Source organism: Leucoraja erinacea, chromosome 23 (genome assembly GCF_028641065.1).
Source record: "Leucoraja erinacea ecotype New England chromosome 23, Leri_hhj_1, whole genome shotgun sequence".
Taxonomy (NCBI): Eukaryota; Metazoa; Chordata; class Chondrichthyes; order Rajiformes; family Rajidae; genus Leucoraja; species Leucoraja erinaceus.
In genome coordinates, this window is record NC_073399.1 from 21709442 (window position 1) to 21734893 (window position 25452).

Here is a 25452-nt window from a genome sequence, read left to right on the forward strand (position 1 = left end):
TAGCCCTGGATGAACTGTAGGCTCGAGCATCACCTGACCTGAAAGCGGTGTCCCATGCTTTCAGCAGTAGCCTGACCTCGCTGTTCATCCATGGCTTCTGATTCGGGAATATGGTCACCCGTTTGAGGGAGGTGACACTATTGATGGTGGAGTTTATAAAGTTCTTAATTCTAGATCGAACATCCTTTCAGAATCCACATTGTTAAGCCTTGAAGAATCTTTATGTTACAATAACTGGTGGTTGCTGGCATCATTTAGAAGAGGTCCAGGTTTGGGTGAACCATTCAAGTATTGAGTGGCACCTTGTGCATATTTCCACTCTTGGCTAGCTCAGGAGAAACTATATCAGGCTTCCATGTTTCTTGAAGGTACTTCATGCAGCCAAGGAATCAATCATGAGAAGTCTAAGACACGCAAAACTGAAATTGTTCATTGGCATAGTTTCTCACCTGGCAGGAAACTAGAGCACGCACAACTGCTTCGCCTGACTGTACAGTAAACCCTTGTAACAGACCATGGAGAGGGGAATGGTGTCCGTTATTGCCGATTGTCCGCTATAACTGAGTAAGGTATTATAATTGCATGTAGTTGAAGTAAAGAACTGCAGATGCTGGTTAAAAGGACACAAAATGCTGGAGTAACTCAGCGGGTCAGGCAGCATCTCTGGAAAACATGGATAGGTGACGTTGGGACCATTCTTCAGACTGATTCAGTCTGCTAAGTTACTCCAGCATTTTTCACCTTAAAACTATGTGCCAATGCTGTTGGACTGCGCCAGCAAGATACAAGATACAAGATAGATTTAATTGTCACATGTGCCAGATGGCACAGTGAAATGAATTCCCATACAGCCATACAATAAAAATAAACAGGACTCAACACACTATAGAATTTAACACAAAACATCCCCACACAGCAGAATCAAAGTTTCCCACTGTGTGGGAAGGCACCATAGTCAGTCTTCTTCCTCCACTGTTCCCCGTGGTCAGGGTCTCCCCAAGCCCTCCGCAGTTGCAGCTACGGGCGGCCCGATGACCAGGACCGCACGCCGGGATGATACCAGTCTGACTTCGGGGCTGCGGGACGTCCTCAGCGGCGTGGACACAGAGTCGGCCCCCTCCTACCGGAGTTGGCGGCTTCCAAAGTCCGCAGGCCGCGCCGGGTGGAGACTGCTGCTGGAGACCCTCTGCAAGGCGCCCCAAGACTCCACGATGCCGTTCAGCGCCGCCCGCGTTGGAAGCTCTCCGCACCAGAGCTCCACGATGTTTGAGCAGCGGCCCAACGCTCCGGAGCTCCAACGGCGACCCAGGTAGGCATCGCCCGCTCCGCGGTGACTCCAGCGCTGTGCCGCCGCTGTAGCAGCCCTGGTCCGGATCCCGGTCCCCGGCAGGAAAGGCCGCTCCGATCCAGCTGGTAGGCCTCGAGGTGGGGGGCGAGGACGCGACTCGGAGAAATAGTCGCGTCCCCGCCAGGAAGAGACTTGGAGACAGTTTCCCCCTTACCCTGCCCCCCTCCCCCACATAGAAAAGTAAAAGTTTCCCCTTAAAACAGACTTTGGACTAACTAAAAATAATAAAAAAGATAGAAATGACATACAGGCTGTAGGTAGAGGCTGCTGCCAGGGCAGCGCCCCTAGTGGATATATAACCTATATCAGCAAGCCCTTCTTCACCAGTTACCGCATCATCCGTTTAAGCTGCTGTTATTGCGGTTCACTCTGTAGCCCCTAGGTACAATGCTTTCTTCTGGCCACTGCCACCGACAGGACATGCTCAGTCACCATGGAATTCCTTCCCTCACGATTTCTTCGCTCCATGTTCCCTCCGCACCCTTTTTCTGTTACTCTGCCCGCCCACCCACCCCACTACGACCCCCCCCCCACCCACCACTACCCCCCCACCGCCTCCTTCGTGCGTTGTTTTGTCCATCCAGCCTCTCCCCTTGCTCCACCGCTGTCTTTTCTTCCTTCTCCCCTGCAGTCACCTACATCTTCCAAAGTGAAGTATATCGGCAACTCCGGGGAAGAAGGAGGAGAGGCAGAAGTGGAGGGGAGGGTGGCGGAAGTGACTGAGTCATCAGAGCAATGGGTGGAGGATGAGGTGAATTGAAGTGGGGAGTGACCTTGGACGGACAGGAAGTAGCAGCAGCAGGTGGGAGGGGATGAAGCCCCACGCTGACTGAGGTGTTCTGTTATTGGCGAAGGCCTGAAGAAAGCGTAGTCCCCAGCGGCTACATGTGAGCCACAAAAACAGCTGCGTCAACTTGACCGTGCAGGCCGGGGGTGGCCAAAGCTGGAAGAGGGTGGGGAGGTGGTGTGAACTGTGAATGGCGTGGGCAAGTCTGTCCGCTATAACCAAAGTCCGTTGTAAAAGGGTCTGTTAAATTGTGGGTTTACTGTATTTAAGTCATATATTAGAATCATAACCATAACTAACTACCAAGAAAGGCCTACATAATCTATTTAAGGACAGAGATTATTTGGACTGGACAGGCTACCTTCTTAAAATCACAGAATACTTTATAAATCTCTTGGAACATTAAAGGGTTAATTCAGAGTTAAATGATTTGAAATGCTCTTTGGCTTCAAATTATATCGATGAGCTGGTCAAAAATTGCATAATGTCCTTCTGCAAACAGATCAATGCAATTTATCAATGCAGTTATTGTCACAGTTAAGATAAAACAAATAAACAGATTTTTTTTTGCATTTTGTACTTTCACTACTGACCTTATTACATCTACTGAGATCAACAACCCCATACAACTTGTTGTGGGATGCAAACAGCTCCTCGAGACAGGGCAATCCATTCACAGCCTGAATAAAGGAAAATTTACTTATGACTATCAGTGAAATGCCATTTCTACAAAACTTGATTTTTGCACGTTACGTAAATGAGGTCACTGACTAACTTTTGTTCCCACACAGACTAGGTTTAAATTAACCTGGAAATACCCAAAAACCCAATAGGTGTATCTCATTTTAAATTGGAGCTAATATTATTCATGTTAATGATCATGTTATATTGACATGACATGAACTCATGGACATTGACATGAAGATAAAGAATGTATCTGGTAGGCAGGCGGGCAAAAGTTGGGGAACACAATCCAGAAAAAAATGAAAACCTGAACTAAGATTGCAGCAGGGGAAGATGAAATAAAAATAGAAAAAGGATGAAAGGATATTGTAGGGGTTTTCAGAGAACTATTGCAATCACAAAATAGTATAGCATGGAAGGAGGTTATAGAGTCTATCAAATCCATTGAAGCTCATTATGCTGCCCACTCACCATATTCATTTAATTTAGATACATACACAACTTCCCTTTAAAGCCTACCATTGAATTTGTGGGCAGAAAAGTGGTGCAGCTGGTAACATTGCACTTTTACAATTTTTCCTTATAGCTCATTGTTTTCTGTTATTTAGCCCATGTTCTGTCTTGCTATTTTAGATCACTTTGTTCCATGGATTTAATATTGATGACCATTACATGCCACTTTATCAAATTTTTTTTGCGAGTCTATATTCATAATCATAATAGTACTTTAATAATAGTAACTGCATTTCCCACATCAATTCTCCAGGTACACCAAAAAACTATCAAATATATTCAACATGATTTGTCTCTAACAAATTCATGGAATTCATACGTGACTGCTAGTTCAGTTCATCTTTGTGCCTGTTCAGGTATGGAGTTAAAGATTCAGCTCACGATGAATTAAAAAGTCTAGTATGCATCCCACCTGATTTAGCAAAAGATGCAACCTCAAAGCTGATGAAACCTTCAGGCCAGATCCAGATAACTGCTGTCAGTAGTCTAAACTCATCTAGGTTGAGTACGAAACCAAGGAGAGATCCTGGGACATGATGAGTATAATAATACAAATGAAATAAATATTTTAAAAAGGGTGGAGGGATTGCACAAGGATAGATAAAACTGAATCCATAAGAGGGGATTGCCTTTCTCGACTGAATGCACATTTGTTCATTAGATATCCTTTTCTTCATGGTTTCCTTTTCTGGACACTTTTATAGACCTTCTGTGCTGTCTAGCAGAGTTTGCACATTCTCTCTGCGACCATATGGGTTTCCTCTGGATACTGCAGTTTCTTCCCACATCCCAAAGACAAGCAAGTTGGAAAGATGATTGCCTTTCTTGGAAGCAGAATAAAAATGTGAGGAATACATTACCATGACAATTAGTAGGGGAAAGGAATTGCTTTGAGACCCAGTGTAGACTAGATGGGCGACATGGCCTATCTGTATGTAGCAAGGTAAATGGAAATGAATGAATGAATAGATGAGATATTGATTGTGGTCAGGGTTTTTAAAACACCAAAAATATGTTTCTTAAATTCCAATTATCGGTTTAAAATGTTCTTGATGAAGATTGGTGAACTTCAAATCAATTAAGCCTCTGAAAAGCAGTAAATGTACTTGTGATATCTAAACAAAAGTCAGAAGATGAGAAGAATAAGTTAAACCATTTGCCAGACTCCTGCATTGTTTTGGTCATCCTTACAGTGATGTCAGTTAGCTGGTTATGGCTGATATCCAGAGATGTCAATTGACTTAGTCCTGAAAACTCCCGTGACTCCACACATATCAGCTGGTTACTATCCAGTCTCAATCTCTGCAGTTTCCGGAGTTTGAGCAAACCTTTTCCTAAATGTGAAAGAGAATGTTGAACAAATGACATTTTATACTTGATCCTATACTGCAGTCAGCAATGAATTTCTTGTATTCAGTACTGTTTGCATAAATAAAAATGCTCATTGGGGCTCCAACAAGAGCTTAACAAGTAAGTATCTTACAATCAATGAGATAATTTTAAAGGTATATAATTATTGGAGAAAACACATTAGCCATTACAGAGCATAGCTTGTCCTGAAAATAGTCCAAGATATATCCTGGCCTTCCTCTCACTGCTCCATTTGCTCACACACTCTCTATTCTCCATCATACAATATCCATAATTACAAGTCCTTTTGGCTCAATGAGCCTGAGCTGTTCCCAGGACCTCTGTTACATCATGGGGCATCTTGTGATGCCCCAGCTACAAGCCTACAACAATTGTTGCCCCCATAGACTTTTTATATCTGGAATGCAACAATGGTGACTCTTGGAGTCACAATTAATCATCAGTGAGGGCAATATTGCATTTCTCTGGATTAAGCCTATTTTCAACTGCATAGCACCTAAATAATTGTTCCATGGCATTCTCAATCCAAAAAATCTCTTCTTTGAGAAAACATGCACATTTCATTAGTCTCGACTGTGTTGAACCGTACTTTCTGTTAAGACCCATATTTTTGTTTAACATTCATCAGTATTTGGCTTAAAAAGAATAATTGAAAGAGGTGCAAATTGCATTCAGCATTAAATTAATTTTCACAATCCTTCCAGCTTTTGAAAAAAAAACATGCAATAAGAGCTTATTCCATTATCAAAACTGGTGATGCCTCTGATCAATGTAATCACAATTCTCACTATGTCCATTTTCACTGTCCATTTCCAGGCTATTAAGAAGTTCTTAAAAGTAAGCCTTTTGTTGGTGTTAGGACACCTAGCTGTGAATACTTGTTTTAAATGTGCCTAATAACTATAGCATAACTAGCAAAGGTAACAAAAAATGTCTAATTTATAATCAGGTTACTGAGATGTGGTGGGTTAGACATTTGGATTAAAATGCTATGTATGAATCAAATGTCAGCAAATTACCATTCCTGAATATATCAAGGGATATTTTTTAATACACAGTTTCCTTTAAAAAATCTTTCAAATGTTCTTATTTTGGAATTGCACGGTTTCAAGGTAGATACTGCATACACAATACATGGGTGCAGTCTAGGAAATGATACAAGAAAGTAGGACCAGGTGCAGCCCCACCCTTAATATGATCATGGCTGATCAATGCTGGCCTCAACTCATCGCCTGTGTAATTTCTCCATACTATTTCTCAGTCTATCACATTTTTGTTTACCTCTACTTTTAATATTTTTAATGATCCAGCATCCCCCACCCACTGAGGCTGAAAACTGAAACGAGATTCACCCCGTCCGTGAAAAGAATCATACATCAAACCCAATTAGGATCTTATATGTTTGAATAAGGTCAACTATCATTCTTCTAAACTCCCAAGGAATAAACATCCAAACTATTTAGTCTCCCTTTGTGGGACAACCCTCTCATCCCAGGAATAGCCTGGTAAATTTTATTTGTACTACCTCCAAAGTTCCTACATCCATTTTTAGATAAGGGCCCAAAGCTGTATACACTATTCCCAACCAGGCCTTGTTGTCACTCTGTACAATTGCAACAAAACTTTTGTATTCTTAAATTCCAACCCATTTCCAATGAAGGCCAAAATCCCATTTGCTTTCTCAACTACTTGTCACCTTTTTGTGATCCATGCTCTAGAACACTTAGATCCCTCTATACTGCACTCACGTGCAGTCACTCTCCATTTGGATAATAACCTGTTTTTTTTATTTTTCTTACAAGATCTCACACTTCCAATCATTTGGTTCCAAATAATTATGACCTTATCGGCTTATTAAAGGTAGGTTTAATTGATTAATACATTTATCTGAATCCTAGTAATGATGAGTTAACATCTTAAAAATCTCCTTAGCCCATAGTTTATGACAAGAAACAATACTGGAGTTATGAACCCGCTGCCATAATGGGGAGAGTCTGACAACAACTTCTGCAGTGTACTCATTTGCAGTTAATACTGAAATCTGAAATTTCTGTCCAGGATTTCCTTTTTCTCCGCATGATCTAAAGACATTAGTGAATGGACAAGGATTTCAGATATATACATAGTATTCTCAATATCCAAAATTATAAAACGACATTCGTTGATGCATATGCTGCAAGTTCCAAAAATCTAATTCTAAATCTAATTTAGATTAACAATATCGTCTGCCATAAAATTACAACATTATATATGTGAGGATTGATTACACTTAATTACTTCAATTTTTTTTAATTTTGTGTCCATGAGAAATGTTTGTTTTGATTGGCTCTACAGCTAGCTCGCTAATATTTTTGTTTATGGACATTAGAGGTCACACAGAACAACTCTAATTGCAAATGACATTGGGAAATCCGAAATCTAAATTGTAGGGAGCATTAGTCTTTAGTCTTAGGTTTTCTTGGAGGTCTATGTTGCGTTATTTCATTTAGATACTAACCACAAACACAAATACAAACATTGGGTATAAGACCTACATTGATGGAATTATTTGAGCCCAAGATGCAATCCATTGTGCACATTTGCTACACTTGTGACTGAAAATCTAACCTAATTTAAAACATATACCAGTCCCTCCTTTTCCTTGCCTTTCCTGACCCTGAAAATTGCTGGCTTTACTTACTTATACTTGTTATGTGATTATACTGCAACTGAAGAACACGGAGCTCTTGAAGGCTATAAATAAAAACATGAGGGAATGAAGAACGGTTACAATCATATTTTCATCTCCTTAAACCGTTAAAAAATAACACAAATTATATATCCCACAAAGTTATTTAAAACTTATTTTTCCTCTCTGAATTCCAATCTGTTAAACTTAAGTTTCAGTGTGTTCATTCCCATTTATCCAACACTTCTTCCTAATCAACCATCAGTACAGCACCACCTAAGGGCTGTACATTCAATCCCATGCTCTACTTACTCGATACCCATAACAGTGCAACCAGACACAGTTCTAATGCTATTTTAAAATTTGCCAACAATACCACTTTTGTTGGATGAATAACGGGTAATGATGAGACAGCGTATAGGAGGTAGATTGAAAATCTGATTGAATGATGCCAGAACAATCTTACTCTCAACGTCCGCAAGACCAAGGAACTGATAGATTGGAGGTGAAGAGAATCGATAAGTTCATGTTCATGGTCATGATCACTGAAGATCTGTCCAGAGTCATATACATTATAGACAATTGACAATAGACAATAGGTGCAGGAGTAGGACATTTGGCCTTCGAGCCAATGTGATCATGGCTGATCATCCCCAATCAGTACCCCATTCCTGCCTTCTCCCCATATCCCCTGACTCCGCTATTTATAAGAGCTCTATCTAGCTCTCTTTTGAAAGCATCCAGAGAACCTGCAGAGAATTCCACAGACTCACCACTCTCTGTGAGAAAACGTGCAATCATAAAGAAAACACATTGAAACCTTTAGCAATTCCATTGAAGCAAACAAGATTTTGAGAGGACTTGGGAGACTTTTGCTGAGAGGTTATTTCATCTGTCTGACCAGATGTGAGAATAGCTACAGGATTAGAAGCTATCCTTTTTTTGGGAAAAATAATAACTTTATTCAAGCAGAGGATTGTTTATCGCAGATATGTTATTGAGTATATACAAACCCAAGACTGATTCTTTTTGTTGGATGAAAGGAATCATGGGATGTGTGGATTGTGTAGAAAAATTGAGTTGAGCAGAGGATTAGCCGTGATGCAAATGAATGGCAAAATATGCCCAGAGAATTCTTATGTCGGCTCTCATTTCCCATGTTCTTATGCTTTATATCTGCCACCTGTTTAGATAATAAACTGTCAGCAAGATTTAGGGCCCATTAAGCATAACTACCTGAAACATAAAATACAAAGATCTTGTGACTATATGTAGATATGTAAAATACATCAAAACCCTAAAATAAGGATTCAATTATGCCTTTATTAAATATTTTGCACTTTGCATACAAATAAATACATTCTAGCCCTCCACATTTATGTGACATACAGTTACTTTGTTTTACTGCACCACAAAAGTTATAGAATCTGGCACAGAGAGACAAGTCAGAGCAGCAAGTAGAATAGAATAGAATGCAATTTTTTGTCATTCAAACCTAGGTTTGAACGAAATATCATTTCTACAGTTTTTTACATTACAAAACAATCCAAGACCCACACTTAACACACTTTACATAAACATCCATCACAGTGAGTCTCCAACATCTCCTCACTGTGATGGAAGGCAAAGTCTTTATCTCTTCCCTTTGTTCCTTCTCCCGTGGTCCAGCAGTCCAACTGCTGTGTCGAGGCGAACTGGGGCTCCGATGTTAAAGCCCCCGGCGGGCGATGGTAAGTCCTGAGGCCGTTTAAGCCACGCGGGGCGATGTTAGGCCCCGGCTCCATGACCTTAAACCCACGATTCCAGCGGGAGAAGTCGCCGTTGCGGAGCTCGGAAAAGCGGTCTCCCACCAGGGACCTGCGAGCTCCAGATGTTCCCGTCCACCGGGTCTGCGGCCAGTGCCTCCGAACTCCAAAGGTCGGGTCACAGCCGCGCACCACCACAGCTCTTCCCGCTCCGAAGTTGGCCAGTTCCGCGATCTCAGTTCCGCAGGCTCTGCAACTGGAGCCCCCAGGTTAGTCCCGGCCGGAGGTCGCCGCCGGCTCCACGATGTTAGGCCCAACGACATACGAGACCCGACAGGGAATAGTCGGGTCCCCGCATAGGGAAGAGATTTAAAACGGTTTCCCCCACAGCCCCCCCACATATACACAGCTAAAAAAAATAATAAAAACTAACTCAAGACATACATTTAACAAGACAAAAATAAAAAAAGGCAGACGACTGTAGTCGAGCCGCTGCCGTTAGGCGCCGCCACTAACACTAGTACACCAACATTGTTCAATTGAGAGGCTTATCATAACCCAGAAGGCCAAAGCACCAACTAATATGGCACTTTAAAAAACCCGGCAAAAACATTACATTTGTTTACAGTGAATGGCTGTATCTGATTGCAGCAGTCATGGTAACATAATGTTTAAATTATGCCACTAACTCTTGAAGTGCAAAAAATAATAATTTGCTTGCCAGTTTCTGAATTGTACCCAGTGAATTTATTTTCTAAAAAGCATATTTTGCAAAGCGTTACCCTGTTCTTACTTGCCCCATAGGCTTAACAACCTGGTCAGGCTCAGGTTCAAAGCCATCCTTGGTTAAGCTGTTTAATTCAATATATGAATAATGACCACTTAAGTCATGTCAGCGACCGTGGAACTCGTGTCTTCAGGATAATTGAAAAGATGATTCATATTATGTTATGTACACTGTGTTTACAACAAATGTTTCCAATGTAACAAATAATTTTATCAATGTTTGTAATCTTGTGCAAATGCTCTCAGCACATTTCTTCAAAATATATGAGCATTGAGATAACGTTATCATTCAGAGATATGAATAGGGCGGGATGGACAAGGACTATGAATGTAACATCATTTATAGACACAAAATGCTGGAGTAACTCAGCTGGTCAGGCAGCATCTCTGTAGAAAAGGAATAGGTGATGTTTTGAGTTGAGACCTTTCTTCAGACCTGAAACGTCACCTATTCCTTTTCTCCAGAGATGCTGCCTGATGCACTGAGTTATTCTGGCATTTTATGGCTGTCTTTGGTGTAAGCCAGCATCTGCAGTTTCTTCCTAAACATCATGGATATAGTGATGTATCTCCCTTTTTACTCTCAATATTTAGCATTCAATACACCGAATAAGACATTTCCTGAAAATTATTATCCCTGTGAATTTTTCATTAACGTGATCAAATTGTAGGATATAAATCTGCAACCAATTAATTAATAAGATGTACATTTTGTAAATAGAAAATATGAAGGATGGGTCAAATTATGGAATAATACATGTCACCAGCACTGGGTGGGTGCCAAGCTCCCGTTCCTTGCCAGAACATTTATATGCTTTCTGATTTATAGGCTTGTCTTAACATCTGTTGTGTGTTTAAAATAAGACACTAGGAGCAGAATTAGGCCATTCAGCCCATCGACCCTCCAATCAATCATGGCTGATCTATTCATTCCTCTCAACCACATACTCTAGCCTTCTCATAAACTTTGATCCCCCTCCGCTAATGATGTACCAGAGCAAATCTCTCTTTGTTTGATGCAAATCCCCTTCCCCCTGTAATTAAAATAGCAAGCATCCAGAGATTCAGCCAGAAATAGCAATATATTCCTGGATGATCAGATGTCCTACCTCACTGGTAAAAGTGTCATGCTTTACGATGGAATATATTCAAAAATATTTAAAACCTTGCAATCAAACCATTCCCCTCTGTTTCTAGCCAGCAGCTTCCACATCCAGGTAGATACATGACCATTTTATTGGAATGTCATTTATGTCTTAAATAATGACATTCTCATGTTGTACATCAAATGTTTTCTGAATAGACATCATTGAAATACAGTGTAGTTTAAGCTGCCTTTAAATATCTAAAGACCACCTGTCACATCATATCAGATTAAATATTTAAGATTATAAATGCAATTTAAACAATGAGAGATGGCAAAAAAGCCATACATCATATAATGCTTATGATCATTGACACCAACCTGTCTAGATTCTTGATGTGTCTGATGTAGTTACCATATAGTTTGAGTTCAGTAATTTCACATGGATTCTCTAAATTCTCAATTTCTTCAATGAAGTTACAGGAAAGGTCCAATATCTTTATTCCTTTCAACTGCATCAAAATAAACAACAGGATTTCAGAATATAGAGTACAGTTAAATTTATTTATCAGAGCCTGTTATAAGAAAATTAGATGCAAAATTTTGCAACATGCGTAGACTAATAATTTATTCACATCAGCCTACTTCCAGTCTATATTAACAAATAAACAGGAATTTCAGAATATCACAGAGATGCTGCAGCACAGGGGCATGAAAAACTTCAAACAATTATGATATATGGAATACTGGTAATAAAACGACAGGCATATAAAACATGATAAGATGCATTTATGAAATTAAGATTACTGTAGCTTTGTTTTCTTCTGAGCTTGTCTAACAGATCTGAGGGTCTTGTACCCTGTGCGGAAAAGAGTGGGGGTTGCAGGAAGAATGAGCAACTTAACCATGGCACTGTGGATCAGGGAGTCATTCAAGGGGGGGGGGGGGGGGGGGGGGGGGGGGGGGGGGGAGGAGGGTGCAGAAGAGACACGTAGTTGTAATTGGAGACAGTAGAGTCAGGGGAATGGACGCAGGGGCATAGTACCAATGTCAAAGGTAAAACGAGGAAAAAGATTCTGCTGATGGCATTTGAGCAGCTAGAAACTATATTAACAAGTAGAACCAAAACGATAATAATCTCTGCATTGCCACCTGAGCCACGAATGAATTGACATAAATTCGATGAGACTAGAAAGTTAAACGTGTGGCTCAAAGATTAGTATGGGAGAAGTGGGTTTGAATTTGTGAAACATTTACATTAGTATTGGGGAAGGAGGAAGCTGTTCCGATGGGACGAACTCCACCTGAACCATGCAGGGAGCAGGATCCTGGTGAATTGCATAAACAGGGCTGGAAGCAGGGCTTTATACAAAATGGCATGGGCGGGAGTTCAACACCTTGGAAAGATATGGATAAAGGAGAGCGTAGCAGAGATTACCGATGTCTCCAGTGTAAGAAATGTACATTGGAAATTTAAAAAGGGATAAGAATCTAATGTTAGGCAATGTGGAAACCATTTTGAGAAGAGTGGTGGTAAATAGTGCGCTAAAGGTGTTATATCTAAATGCATGTAGTGTACAAAACAAGGTGGATGAGCTTGTAGCGTAGTTAGAAATTGGCAGGTACGACATTGTGGGCATCACAGAGGCGTGGCTGAAAGAGGATCAGAGGGCTGGGAGCTAACTATCCACGAATCACATCCTATCGAAAAAACAGGCAGGTGGGCAGAGGGGGTGGGGTGCCCCGTTGGTAAGGGACAAAATCTAAATCCTTAGCAAGAAACAACATAAGATGAGAATATGTAGAATCCTTTTGGGTAGAGTTAAGAAATTGATGGGTAATAATATCCTGATGGAAGTTGTATATAGGCCAAATAACAGTCAAGCTGTAGGGCACAAAGTACATCAGAAAATACAAAAGGCACGTAAGAAAGACAATGGTACATTCGTCATGGGGATTCCAACATGCAAGTAGACTGGGAAAACATCAGGTTGGTACAGGGTTCCAAGATAAGGAATTTGTAGAATGCCTATGAGATAGTTTTTTAGAGCAGCTTGTTGTCAAGCCCACTCGGGGAAAAATGCAATTCTGGATTTGGTGTTGTGTAAACAACCAGACTTGATGAGGGAGCTGAACTCCTCGGAGGCAGTGATCCTAATATAGTAGAATTTAACCTGCAGTTGAGAGGGAGAAGATGAAATCGGATGTATCAGTAATACTGTTATGTTGAGCAACGGTAACAGAGGCACGAGGGAGGAGCTGGCTACATTGATTGGAAGGGGACCCTAGCAGGAATGACAGTGGAGAAGCAATGGCTGGACTTCCCGAGAGTAATTCAGAAGCCACGGGATCTTTTCATCCCAAATAGGAAGAAATCTACCAAGGATATCAAGGGTGTCAAGGGGTGAAGACAAGAAAATGGGATTAGGAGGCAGTGATCAGCCATGATTGAATGGCGGAGTAGACTCGATGGGCCAAATAGCCTTGTGAATTTGTGAAAGGAAACTAGAAAAAACCCCACAAAGTGCTGGTGTAACACAGCGGCTCAGGTAGCATCCCTAGAAGTCATGAATAGGTGGAGTTTCGGGTTTGGACCCTTCTTTAGGCTGATTGTAGTAGTGGGAGACAGCTGGAAAATAGGTGGTAGTGGGACAAAACCTGGCAAGTAATGGTGAATATAAGTGAGGGAGGTTTTATTGACAGATGGGTGGACAAAAACTAGAGATAAAAAGGAGACAAAAGGGAGTAAGATAAAGAGAGAAGAGTAGTGAAATATGAAACGAGGAAGGCAAATATATGGAAGGGAGTGGAGGGAAGGGGAAGGGTGGAGGGAGAGGGGGTGTTATCTAAAATTGGAGAATTCAGTGTTCACTGGATTGTAAGTAGCATTGGGTTGAGCGCTTACAACCCAATGGTATACAATGATAGACACAAAAAGCTGGAGTAAATGAACGGGACAGGTAGCATCTTTGGAGAGAAGGAATGGGTGACGTTTCCCATCGAGACCCTTCTTCAGAACATTGAATTCTCCAATTCAGAGATGCTGCCTGACCTGCTGAATTACTCCAGCATTTTGCGTTTTTCCTTATGGGAAAATTAGTACTTAAAATTGTAACCATAATTCCAAAGTTCACACTTAATTCACAAGCAGTCATGAATAATAAATAAGTTGTGAAAGCTTACAATATCAAACTTCTGTATTTTCTTAATTCCTTTTCCATGTAGATATAATATATTGGTGCTCTCACATCCACCCAATTGCTGTGTCAAAAACATGAAAAAAATCAACCAGCCTGTTAATTAAATATTATTCTTTACAGTTGAGAGCGCATCTGGATATAGCAGATCAATCAGTCATTTTTCATTTTTTGTATCATTTTCACCAACATACAAGCCACAAGGATTATAAACGAAATGGGTTTGGGATTTACATTTCGGTATCCGAAAGAATGAAAGCGTCCTAATTGGCAATCTCACTTAGAAACAGATGTCCTTCACATTGCTGATAAGAGCCTGGAGGGAAAACAGCTGTTAGAACGCATTAGCTGCAGGGAAAGAATTACAGTAGACAGCTATAAAGCTAGGATTTTCTGTCTACCATAATTGGCTTAGAGAGCAAATCCAAATGCAGCCACCATTCAAAGTATGTGTGCACTGGTAATCAAATATTTTATGGTGTGTATCTGTAGTTATACAGTGAATAAGTTACCAGACCAGTGGGGTGGGAGATTGCAACCTTCACGTGGTCCACCCTGTTTCAACTAATGCAATCAACCCAACGTGCACAAACAAATAGATCAAATAAAACAAGTTGACCTACAACTTTAGTGTTTAAGAGGGAACTGCAGATGCTGGAGAATCGAAGGTTACACAAAAAAGCTGGAGAAACTCAGCGGGTGCAGCAGCATCTATGGAGTGAAGATGCTGCTGCACCCGCTGAGTTTCTCCAGCTTTTTTGTGTAACCTACAACTTTAGGCTGTGCACGCCATATGCAAGAAGAAGACCAGACCAGTTATGCTGAAGCCCAGACTAACAGAAACATAGAAACATAGAAAATAGGTGCAGGAGTAGGCCATTCGGCCCTTCGAGCCTGCACCGCCATTCAATATGATCATGGCTGATCATCCAACTCAGTATCCCGTACCTGCCTTCTCTCCATACCCTCTGATGCCCCTGTCCCACTTAGGAAACCTGAACGGAAACTCTGGTGACCTTGCCCGCGACCCAATGTTTCCATGAGGTCGCCGGAGGTATTGGTCACTCGCCTGGAAAGCCTCGACCTGGATCGACCGAAGCATGAGCTGCATCTACCGACCAAAGATCCTATAGGATCTTTGCCACCAACGGCATATACACACACACACACACAAACACATCGCGAAGATGGGGGCCACGGAGAGCGGAGAAGCGCTGTTTACCACAATTTCTGTGCTGGCCCTGTTCCACTCACAAGATAGATCCACCAGAAATGTAGTATAATGACAGGAAGAAATAGGCAAGGCATATTGAGCAGTATAGTGAATTTGTGTAGGACAACTACAGGTAGATGCAGGTATTATTACAGGCACATGAATTATAATAATGTTCAAATGTTGCTGTAATAACATTCCACTAACCTGGCATTTTGAATTATCCTTATTGGTTGCCATAACACCTTTAACAGAAGCAGAAGACTTTCTTCCAGAATTGGTTGATCGTGTAACATGAGTGCTATATTTTCTTTTCACATTGGTCTGGCTTTTTGGAAATACATAAAATACATCAACATTAATTTTGAAACTAATTAGAAATCAGAGTTAACAGACAATATAGTTAGCCCCAAGATCTTATTCTGTTTATTTGACCTTCCCATTTACCACCCTTCCTTGCCTCTTGAAGAGAAAAGACAATTACTGCAATCATACACATTGGACCTGCGGTAATCATTTTATTTTGCAGGGAGAGACAAGCTGGCTAATAAAAACAATTCCAGCAGATATTTTCAGAGGTGCAGAAGTCTTGAATCTGCAGTCACTCCAAATACATATGGAAGTTGGACTTCCTGTGGAGTCCAGTGGCAGAGCAACAATGTCATGCAATTTCCCAGATGCTACACTTACAAATCAGCTCACTAAATTTACTATAGGTCTAACTTTATGCATATTCATCAACCTATTCTGATGCAGAGGAAATGGGTAAAAGGAAAATAATAAAGTTTCAGGTGAATTAAATTATTTGTTTTGAATTTTCTATATGATTAATTTATTTTTAATCATTTTAATATCATGCTGAACCCATCCAGCCACCTGGAGTTGCCATCTGCAATTCCCACATACCTTCATTCATCTGGGCCCAGAGAATCTATCACCTAAATCTTTACAGAGAGCATAGTTATGGATGAAGATTTGTTGCCGATTAGTTTAGTTTAGTTTAAAGATACAGCACAGAAACAGGCCCTTCGGCCCACACCGGCCAGCGATCCTTGCACATTAACACCATCCTGCACACACTAGGGGCAATTTTACATTTATGCCAAGCCAATTAACCTACAAACCTGTACGTCTTTGGATTGTGGGAGGAAACTGAAGATCTCTGAGAAATCCCACGCGTTCATGGAGAGAATGTACAAACTCCGTACAGAGAGCACCCATAGTCGGGATCGAACCCGGGTCTCTAGTACTGTAAGCACTGTAAGGCAGCAACTCTACCACTGTGCCACCGTGCCGCCCATGTTGTCACATGATACTGTTATTGAGTGGCCCCTTTTATTTTAATAATTGGTTACTGATGTCCAATTTAAGATTTTTCAGAATATATCAACTTCAGACTTCACTACAACATAGGTCCAAAAATGGATGAAAGAGCAGAATTCCAGTCCAGAGGAAGTTATTGCATTTCGTTGGGCATCAAGGGGGAACTAGTTTTGTGGTTGTCAAAAGGAAGATGATTGTTATTATTCTTTCATTCCTGCCCAGGCAACAGGTCTTCAGGACAGCATTCCAGGTTTAAACATTTTCACCTGTCCTCAAAGTCGGAGTGTTTGCTGGCGATTGCGTAATGTCCAATTCCACCCAATTTGTAATTCCTCAGTAAATAAAAGTCATGCCTGCATGCACTAAACATCCACATTCTGTGAGTCAAGATTGACACCATAAAGTATTTTTACCATCTACAAGGCTGAAGTCAGGAGCACAGTGGAATATTTCCTGCTTCCTTGAAAGCTCCAAAGAACCTCAAGCAGACTTGACATCATCCAGAACAAAATGGCCCACTTATTTATACCCCATCCTTAATCATTCATGTCCATCTCCACTAGTGTTGCAGCATGCACTTACTGTAATTACCATTATTTAACAGACATCAAATTCAAAGATTAAAAAATTTTAGGTAACCAATTAAAATAAAAAAATCACTATCCAGCTATCTAGCTCTCACTGGACCCCATGCAATGCAACCTTCCACAGCAGTCAACCACACAGAACCTACATCTTTGCTTTTATATTCTAGTCCCCTTGAAATTAATGAAGGTGTGGCCTTAATGGCGTGATTGACGGGAGAGAGATTCTCAACATTTTTAAACACTAATAACACTTTTATTTTTTATTGATGGGAAGAATCCTCTGCATCTGATGAGCAGGGGACTAAGATGGCCAAAAATCATAGCCGTAAGTGGTAGCGTTTTATCTAAAATCAATATAGTGCAAACAGGAAGTTGTCAAGTTTAAACAAACAACCATTTGCAGTGCCTTTTACTTCAACCCAAAAACCCCCAAACAACCATTTGCAGTGCCTTTTTATTTCAACCCAAAACCCTCAAACAACCATTTGCAGTGCCTTTTAACTTCAACCCAAAATCCCCAAGCAACCATTTGCAGTGCCTTTTTACTTCAACCCAAACAACCATTTGCAGTGCCTTTTTTACTTCACCCCAAACCCCCCTAACAACCATTTGAAGTGCCTTTTTACTTCAACCCAACCCCCCACCCCGAAACAACCATTTGCAGTGCCTTTTTACTTAAACCCAACCTCCCGAAACAACCATTTGCAATGCCTTTTACTTCAAACCAACTATATTTTCATTTTCAAACCACATTAAGGGCACTCACAGTTGAGTAGACATGTGTTCAGTGTTATTCAGAGCTCAGAGACATGACCCTCTCGCTTCCTCCGTCTTGCAGAGACTGAGTAAGGCACACCACTTCTGGGTTTTATAGTCCCTCCCCCCTCCCACCAGCAGGGGCAGCAGAGAGAATGGCAACATTTTTTAAAAACATTAATGTCTCACTGATTTTTCATCAATGGAAAAAATCCTCTGGTCCAGTCCGGCGGAGGGGGGCTCTGAGCGTGGTGGCCAAAAATAACGGCTGTATGTGGCGCCGTTCTCTTGGAAATCACATCGCAGTGAGTCAAAAGCGGTCAAGATCTTACTTTTAGTAATATAGATATGTGTGTGTGTGTGAGTGTGTGTGTGTGTGTGTGTATAATATATATACCCACACACACACACACAATTTCCCTCCTGGGATTAATAAAGTTCTATCGTATAGTCTCGTGTGCGTAGGAAGAAACTGCAGTTGCTGGTGTAAACTGAAGACACAAAAAGCTGGAGTAACTCAACAGGTCAGACAGAATCTCTGGACAAAAGGAAAATATTACGTTTTGGGTTGGGTCTGAAAAAAGTTCCTGCAAACCTTTGGAATGTGTAAGGTAACAAGAGCACCCGGAGAAAACCCATGCCATCAAAGGGAAAAGGAGCAAACTCCATACAGACAGCACCCATATACAGGATCAATTATGGGTCTCTGGCACTTTTAGGCAGCAACTTTATGGCCAATGTACTGCCCCATAGTCTTGAACTGAATTAAAACATACAGTAGCTGTAAAGGGGGACAGTGTCACTTAGTGATTTAAGACTGAAAATGGATAATTTCTTTTTTTTTAGTAACCAAAGTTATCAACGTATAATTTTTTGTGTGTTGGAAAACAAAATACAGTGGCACAGCTAGTGGACTTGCTGCATCACATGCCAGAGATCTGTGTTCGATCCTGTCCTCGGGCACCGTCTGTGATGAATTTACACATTCTCCCTGCAAGCGTATGGGTTTCCTCCCACATCCTAAAGACGCATTGGCTTTGTAGGTTACCTTGTCTCTGCAAAATTGCCCCTAATGTGTAGTGAGTGGGTGAGGATAACAGAACTTGTGTGAATTGGTAGACAAAAATGCAGGAGAAACTCAGCGGGTGAGGCAGCATCTATTGAGCGAATGAAATAGGCAACGTTTCGGGTCGAGGCCCTTCTTCAGACTGATGTGAGGGTGGGTGGGGGGAAGAAGAAAGGAAGAGGCTGAGACAATGGGCTGAGGGAGAGCTGAGAAGGGGAGGAGAAAGCAGGGACTACCTGAAATTAGAGAAGTCAATGTTCATACCGCTGGGGTGTAAACTGCCCAAGCGAAATATGAGGTGCTGCTCCTCCAATTTACGGTGGTCCTCACTCTGGCCATGGAGGAGGCCCAGGACAGAAAGGTCAGATTCGGAATGGCTGGGGGAGTTGAAGTGCTGAGCCACCGGTGGATCCGGTAGGTTAATGCGAACCGAGCGGAGGTGTTGGGCGAAGCGATCGCCAAGCCTGCGATTGGTCTCACCAATGTAGAGCAGCTGACATCTAGAGCAGCGGATGCAATAGATGAGCTTGGAGGAGGTGCAGGTGAACCTCTGCCACACCTGCAAAGACTGCTTCGGTTCTTGAATGGAGTCAAGTGGGGAGGTAAATTGACAAGTGTAGCATTTCCTGCGGTTGCACGGGAAAGTGCCAGGAGAGGGGGTGGTTTGGGTGGGAAGGGACGAATTGACCAGGGAGTTACGGAGGTAGTGGTCTCTGCGGAAAGCAGACAGGGGAGGAGATGGGGAGATGTAGCCAGTGGTGGGATCCCGTTGGAGGTGACGAAAATGTTGGTGGATTATTTGTTGTATGTGAGGGCTGGTAGGGTGGAAGATGAGGACAAGGGGGTCTCAGTCCTTGTTATGAGTGGGGGGGAATGGGGAGTGAGAGCAGAGTTACGGGGTATAGAAGAGACCCCGGTGAGAGCCTCTATCGTAGTAGAGGGGCACCCTCGTTCCCCGAAAAATGATGCCCTGGTGTGCAACACCTCATCCTGGGTGGCTACACTTCTTTCCACCCTGCTTCCTGTAAGGACTCCATCCCTTACTCACAATTCCTCCGTTTACGCCGCATCAGCACCCAGGATGAGGTGTTCCACACCAGGGCATTGGAGATGTCCTCATTCTTGGTCTCACCGAGATTGTTGATACGCTGAATAATCCAACCACATTTTTGTTTGGAAGTGGAAAGAAATAATAGAAATTGCATTAATTGCAACGTGTAAATAGAGTTGAGATATTGTATTAATTTTGCTGCATGTCATTGTGGTATATATCATGTCTTGATTGTTGAATATGTTTGGTTTGTGACTTTATTTGAAGCAGAAATAATATGTGAATGCTTCATTACGCATAATTCCGACTTGTAACTACCACTTCGTCCAAGCACATTATCGCACGCGTCTTGCAAGCCGTCTTAAATGACCACTTAAACTGTCATTTGGCAACCTGAAAAGCTGCCTTGGTTGCCTGGCTGGAAACAGAGAAAAAAGGTTAAGTGAGAGCCCTGTAGAGATACAGAGTGTAAACATGTCCTTCAGCCCACCGGGTCTGTATCGACCATCGATCACCCATACACTAGTTCTATGCTGGCCCATTTTTGTGTCCTACATACTAAGGGCAATTTACAGAGGCCAATAAACCTACAAACTTGCACGTCTTTGGAATATGGGAGGAAACCGGAGAAAACCTACGAGGTAACTAGGAGAACATAAGAATTGAACACAAACAGCACCCGATACCTTGCTCTTCTCTTCCATATAACCATATAACAATTACAGCACGGAAACAGGCCATCTCGGCCCTACAAGTCCGTGCCGAACAACTTTTTTTTCCCCTTAGTCCCACCTGCCTGCACTCATACCATAACCCTCCATTCCCTTATCATCCATATGCCTATCCAATTTATTTTTAAATGATACCAATGAAACCTGCCTCCACCACTTCCACTGGAAGCTCATTCCACACCGCTACCACTCTCTGAGTAAAGAAGTCCCCCCTCATATTACCCCTAAACTTCTGTCCCTTAATTCTGAAGTCATGTCCTCTTGTTTGAATCTTCCCTATTCTCAAAGGGAAAAGCTTGTCCACATCAACTCTGTCTATTCCTCTCATCATTTTAAAGACCTCTATCAAGTCCCCCCTTAACCTTCTGCGCTCCAGAGAATAAAGACCTAACTTATTCAACCTATCTCTGTAACTTAGTTGTTGAAACCCAGGCAACATTCTAGTAAATCTCCTCTGTACTCTCTCTATTTTTGTTGACATCCTTCCTATAATTGGGCGACCAAAATTGTACACCATACTCCAGATTTGGTCTCACCAATGCCTTGTACAATTTTAACATTACATCCCAGCTTCTATACTCAATGCTCTGATTTTATAAAGGCTAGCATACCAAAAGCTTTCTTTACCACCCTATCTATATGAGATTCCACCTTCAAGGAACTATGCACGGTTATACCCAGATCCCTCTGTTCAACTGTATTCTTCAATTCCCTACCATTTACCATGTACGTCCTATTTTGATTTGGCCTGCCAAGGTGTAGCACCTCACATTTATCAGCATTAAACTCCATCTGCCATCTTTCAGCCCATTTTTCCAAATGGCCTAAATCACTCTGTAGACTTTGGAAATCCTTTTCATTATCCACAACACCCCCTATCTTGGTATCATCTGCATACTTACTAATCCAATTTACCACACCTTCATCCAGATCATTGATGTACATGACGAACAACAAAGGACCCAACACAGATCCCTGAGGCACCCCACTAGTCACCTGCCTCCAACCCGATAAACAGCCATCCACCATTACCCTCTGGCTTCTCCCATTCTGCCACTCTTGAATCAATCTTGCTAGTCCTGCATTTATACACAACAGTTGAACCTTCTTAACCAACCATCCATGAGCAACCTTGTCAAAGGCCTTACTAAAGTCCATATAGACAACATCCACTGCTTTACCCTCGTCAATTTCCCTAGTAACCTCTTCAAAAAATTCAAGAAGATTAGTCAAACATGACCTTCCAGGCACAAATCCATGTTGACTGTTCCTAATCAGACCCTGGTTATCTAGATGCTTATATATATTATCTCTAAGTATCTTTTCCATTAATTTGCCCACCACTGAAGTCAAACTATCAGGTCTATAATTGCTAGGTTTACTCTTAGAACCCTTTTTAAACAATGGAACAACATGCGCAGTACGCCAATCCTCGGGGACTATTCCCGTTTCTAATGACATTTGAAATATTTCTGTCATAGCCCCGGCTATTTCTACACTAACTTCCCTCAATGTCCTAGGGAATATCCTGTCAGGACCTGGAGACTTATCCACTTTTATATTTTTCAAAAGTGTCAGTACTTCTTTTACTTTGAACCTCATAGTATCCATAGCTACTCTACTAGTTTCCCTTACCTCACATAATTCAATATCCTTCTCCTTGGTGAATACCGAAGAAAAATAATTGTTCAATATCTCCCCCATCTCTTTTGGCTCTGCAGATAACTGTCCACTCTGTCTCTCCAATGGACCAATTTTATCCCTCGTTATCCTTTTGCTATTAATATAGCTGTAGAAACCCTTTGGATTTACTTTCACCTTACTTGCCAAAGCAACCTCATATCTTCTTTTAGCTTTTTAGCTTTTCCGTAATACAATTTCTCCTCTCCGTTAAACTTAGCTAATCTTTCCAAAATAAGCTTTGGCGGTCTACTTTATGTTACTTGCTAAATTACTCACATATTCTACTTTCCCTTTCCTTATCCTTTGGTGAATACATAAATGTTCATAAAAGTCATAGGCGGCGCGACTCACCCGTGGCAGCGGCCCCTACAGCCTGTCTGTCTTTTTTTTTAATTTTTTGTCTAGTTAAATGTAGTGTTGGTGTTTTTTTAATACTGGTTTTAAATGTGTATATGTGGGGGGCGGGGGTGGAGGGGGAAACTGTTTAAAATCTCTTCCCTGTCCGGGAGACCCGACCTTTTCCCTGTCGGGTCTCCGGGTCTCCGTTGTCGTTGGGGCCTAGCACCGTGGAGCGGTCTCCAGCCTGAACGACCCGGGGGCTCGGGAGACTGCGGAGCTGCGGACTACTCACCATCTGGCCGGCCTCAGAGCGTAGGGAGCGGCGGTGACTCGCTGCTGCGACTCGACTCCTGGGGCTCGGAGGCTCCAGCAACGCAGCCGCAGGTCCGGTGGACTGGGACATCGGGAGCTCGCGGGTCCGGGTGGAGAGACCGCTTTCCGGAGTTCCCGCAACGCGACTTCTCCAGCCCGTGTCGCGGAGTTGGAACGACACGGAGCGGGGCCATACATCGCCCGGCGCGGCTTCATGGCCGTGGGACATTACAGCGCTCGCCGGGGGCTCCAACATTGTGACTTTTAGACCGGGAGCGGGGCCGTAAATCGCCCGGCACGGCCTAAAATGGCCGTGGGACTTATCATCGCCCGCCTGGGGCTTGGACATCACGAGAGAAATGGAGAACAGGGGAGAGAAAAGACTTTGCCTTCCATCACAGTGGGTTCACTGTGATGGATGTTTGTGTGAATTAAATTGTGTGTATGTCTGTAGGAAATTGTCTTTGTTTGTATGGCTGTGGAAACGGAATTTTGTTTGAGCCTCACTGAGGCTCAAATGACAATAAATATTGTATTGTATTGTATTGTTTCTAATCCTCAGGCTTATTTCACTTTTGGCAACTTTTTAAGCCTTTCCCTTTGATCTAATAATAGCTCTTAACTTCTCGTTAGCCACAGCTGGACCTGTTTTCCTTTTGAACTGTGTCTTCAAGGGATATATGTTGTAAACTAAGGATTCATGTTTTAATTGTTAACTATTGCTTGTTTATAACTATGTCTTTTATTGTAGTTTCCAAATTTACAAAAGCCATTTCACATCTTTTAACGTGTTCAGATTTAAAATCTGGTTTCAGATTGAATTAAATCACTTTCATTTTTGATTTTAATATTCTATGAAATTATGGTGACACTTTCCTCGAGGTGTTGAAATATCAGATTATTACGACCCTTTATGGGTGTCCATTATTAGGTCTCCTTATATATTTCTCAACATACCAATGTGGAAAGTCATCTTTTACACATATATTCCTCACACCACAACTGCTAATTCAACATGTAGGTTAAAATTCTCCATGATTATGCTTTTATCCTATTGCATGTACCCCAAATATCTTGTTTTATACATTGGCCGACAATACTACTATGTTTGGAGACCTATGGATCTCTTCCTTGAACATTTTCTGCCCTTTATTGTTGTGCAGCTCCATCCATTATAATTCTACTGCTTCACTTTCAACCTTAGTTCCTTTGACTCCACTGGATCCTTGAACATATCCATAATTATCCTTTACAATGTTGCATATTAATAGCAATCCAGGACTTTATGGATGCTTCAATTACCCATCTATACAAGCATAAGAACCATAACGTCTGTGATAATCAGAGACAATTCTTTACTTTTTATCACTAGTAAAATTCTTATTAGCATCCTGTTAAATAGGCTGATCACTCACATTGAGGGAGACCTACTTCCAGCATCTGCAGTTCCTTACTCCACAAAACAAATGTGGGTTTTATATAGAGGAAAGGAACTGCAGATGCTGATTTACGTAAAAAAGACACAAAGTGCAGAATTGGCTCAGCAGGTCAGGCAACATCTCTGGAGATCCTCTGCAAGCTTTAAATAAAGTGTTGGTACAGTAGACATGCTCTTCACAACAAGAAAACTCCAAGATAAGTAACAAAAATAAAACTTCAACTTGTTCACCATCTTTGTCGATCCCACAGAAGCTTTCAACACTCTTTGTCATGAGGGCTAATGGAATATCATGGCAAAGGATGGCTGCACCGAAAAGTTCATGTCAATTGTCTGACAATTCCTCAACAGTATGATGACCAGAGTAATGGATAACAGAATGTCTGCAGACCCGTTCCTAGTCATCAGTGAGGCGCAACAAGGTGATGTGCTTGCCGACATACAGTTTAATATGATGTTCTCTGCAATGCTGTCTGATACCTACCCTGATTAAGAAGATGTAATGAACCTTAGAAACAAGACTGGCGGTGCTCTTTTTAACCCAAGGAGACTCAACCAAAACCAAAATATGAGAAACCTCATTAAGGGACTTCCTCTTTATGAAAACTGTGCCCTCAATGTAAACTCTATCTCATCACTGTTGCTCGGAAACTAAACTAACCCCAACCAATACCAGACATCTTGTATACAGAACCAAACAGCTTTGTGAATGGTCAGAGGTTTTTTAGTAGTGAACAAGTTCATGAACCTTGTCCCACAACATCAATCAC

General features: G+C 41.8%; 1 protein-coding gene across 1 annotated transcript in view; it reads right to left on the reverse strand.

The window, feature by feature from the left end:
• LOC129708379 (protein phosphatase 1 regulatory subunit 7-like) overlaps window positions 1-25452 on the reverse strand; it is a 77974-nt gene that overhangs the window by 48333 nt on the left and 4189 nt on the right. The window contains exons 2-7 of the mRNA XM_055654076.1: window positions 15604-15724; window positions 14170-14247; window positions 11368-11498; window positions 7384-7436; window positions 4524-4666; window positions 2729-2815 (exon numbers count right to left, since the gene is read on the reverse strand). Coding sequence (XP_055510051.1) covers window positions 2729-2815; window positions 4524-4666; window positions 7384-7436; window positions 11368-11498; window positions 14170-14247; window positions 15604-15724 — 613 coding nt within the window. The remainder of the gene's footprint in view (window positions 1-2728; window positions 2816-4523; window positions 4667-7383; window positions 7437-11367; window positions 11499-14169; window positions 14248-15603; window positions 15725-25452) is intronic.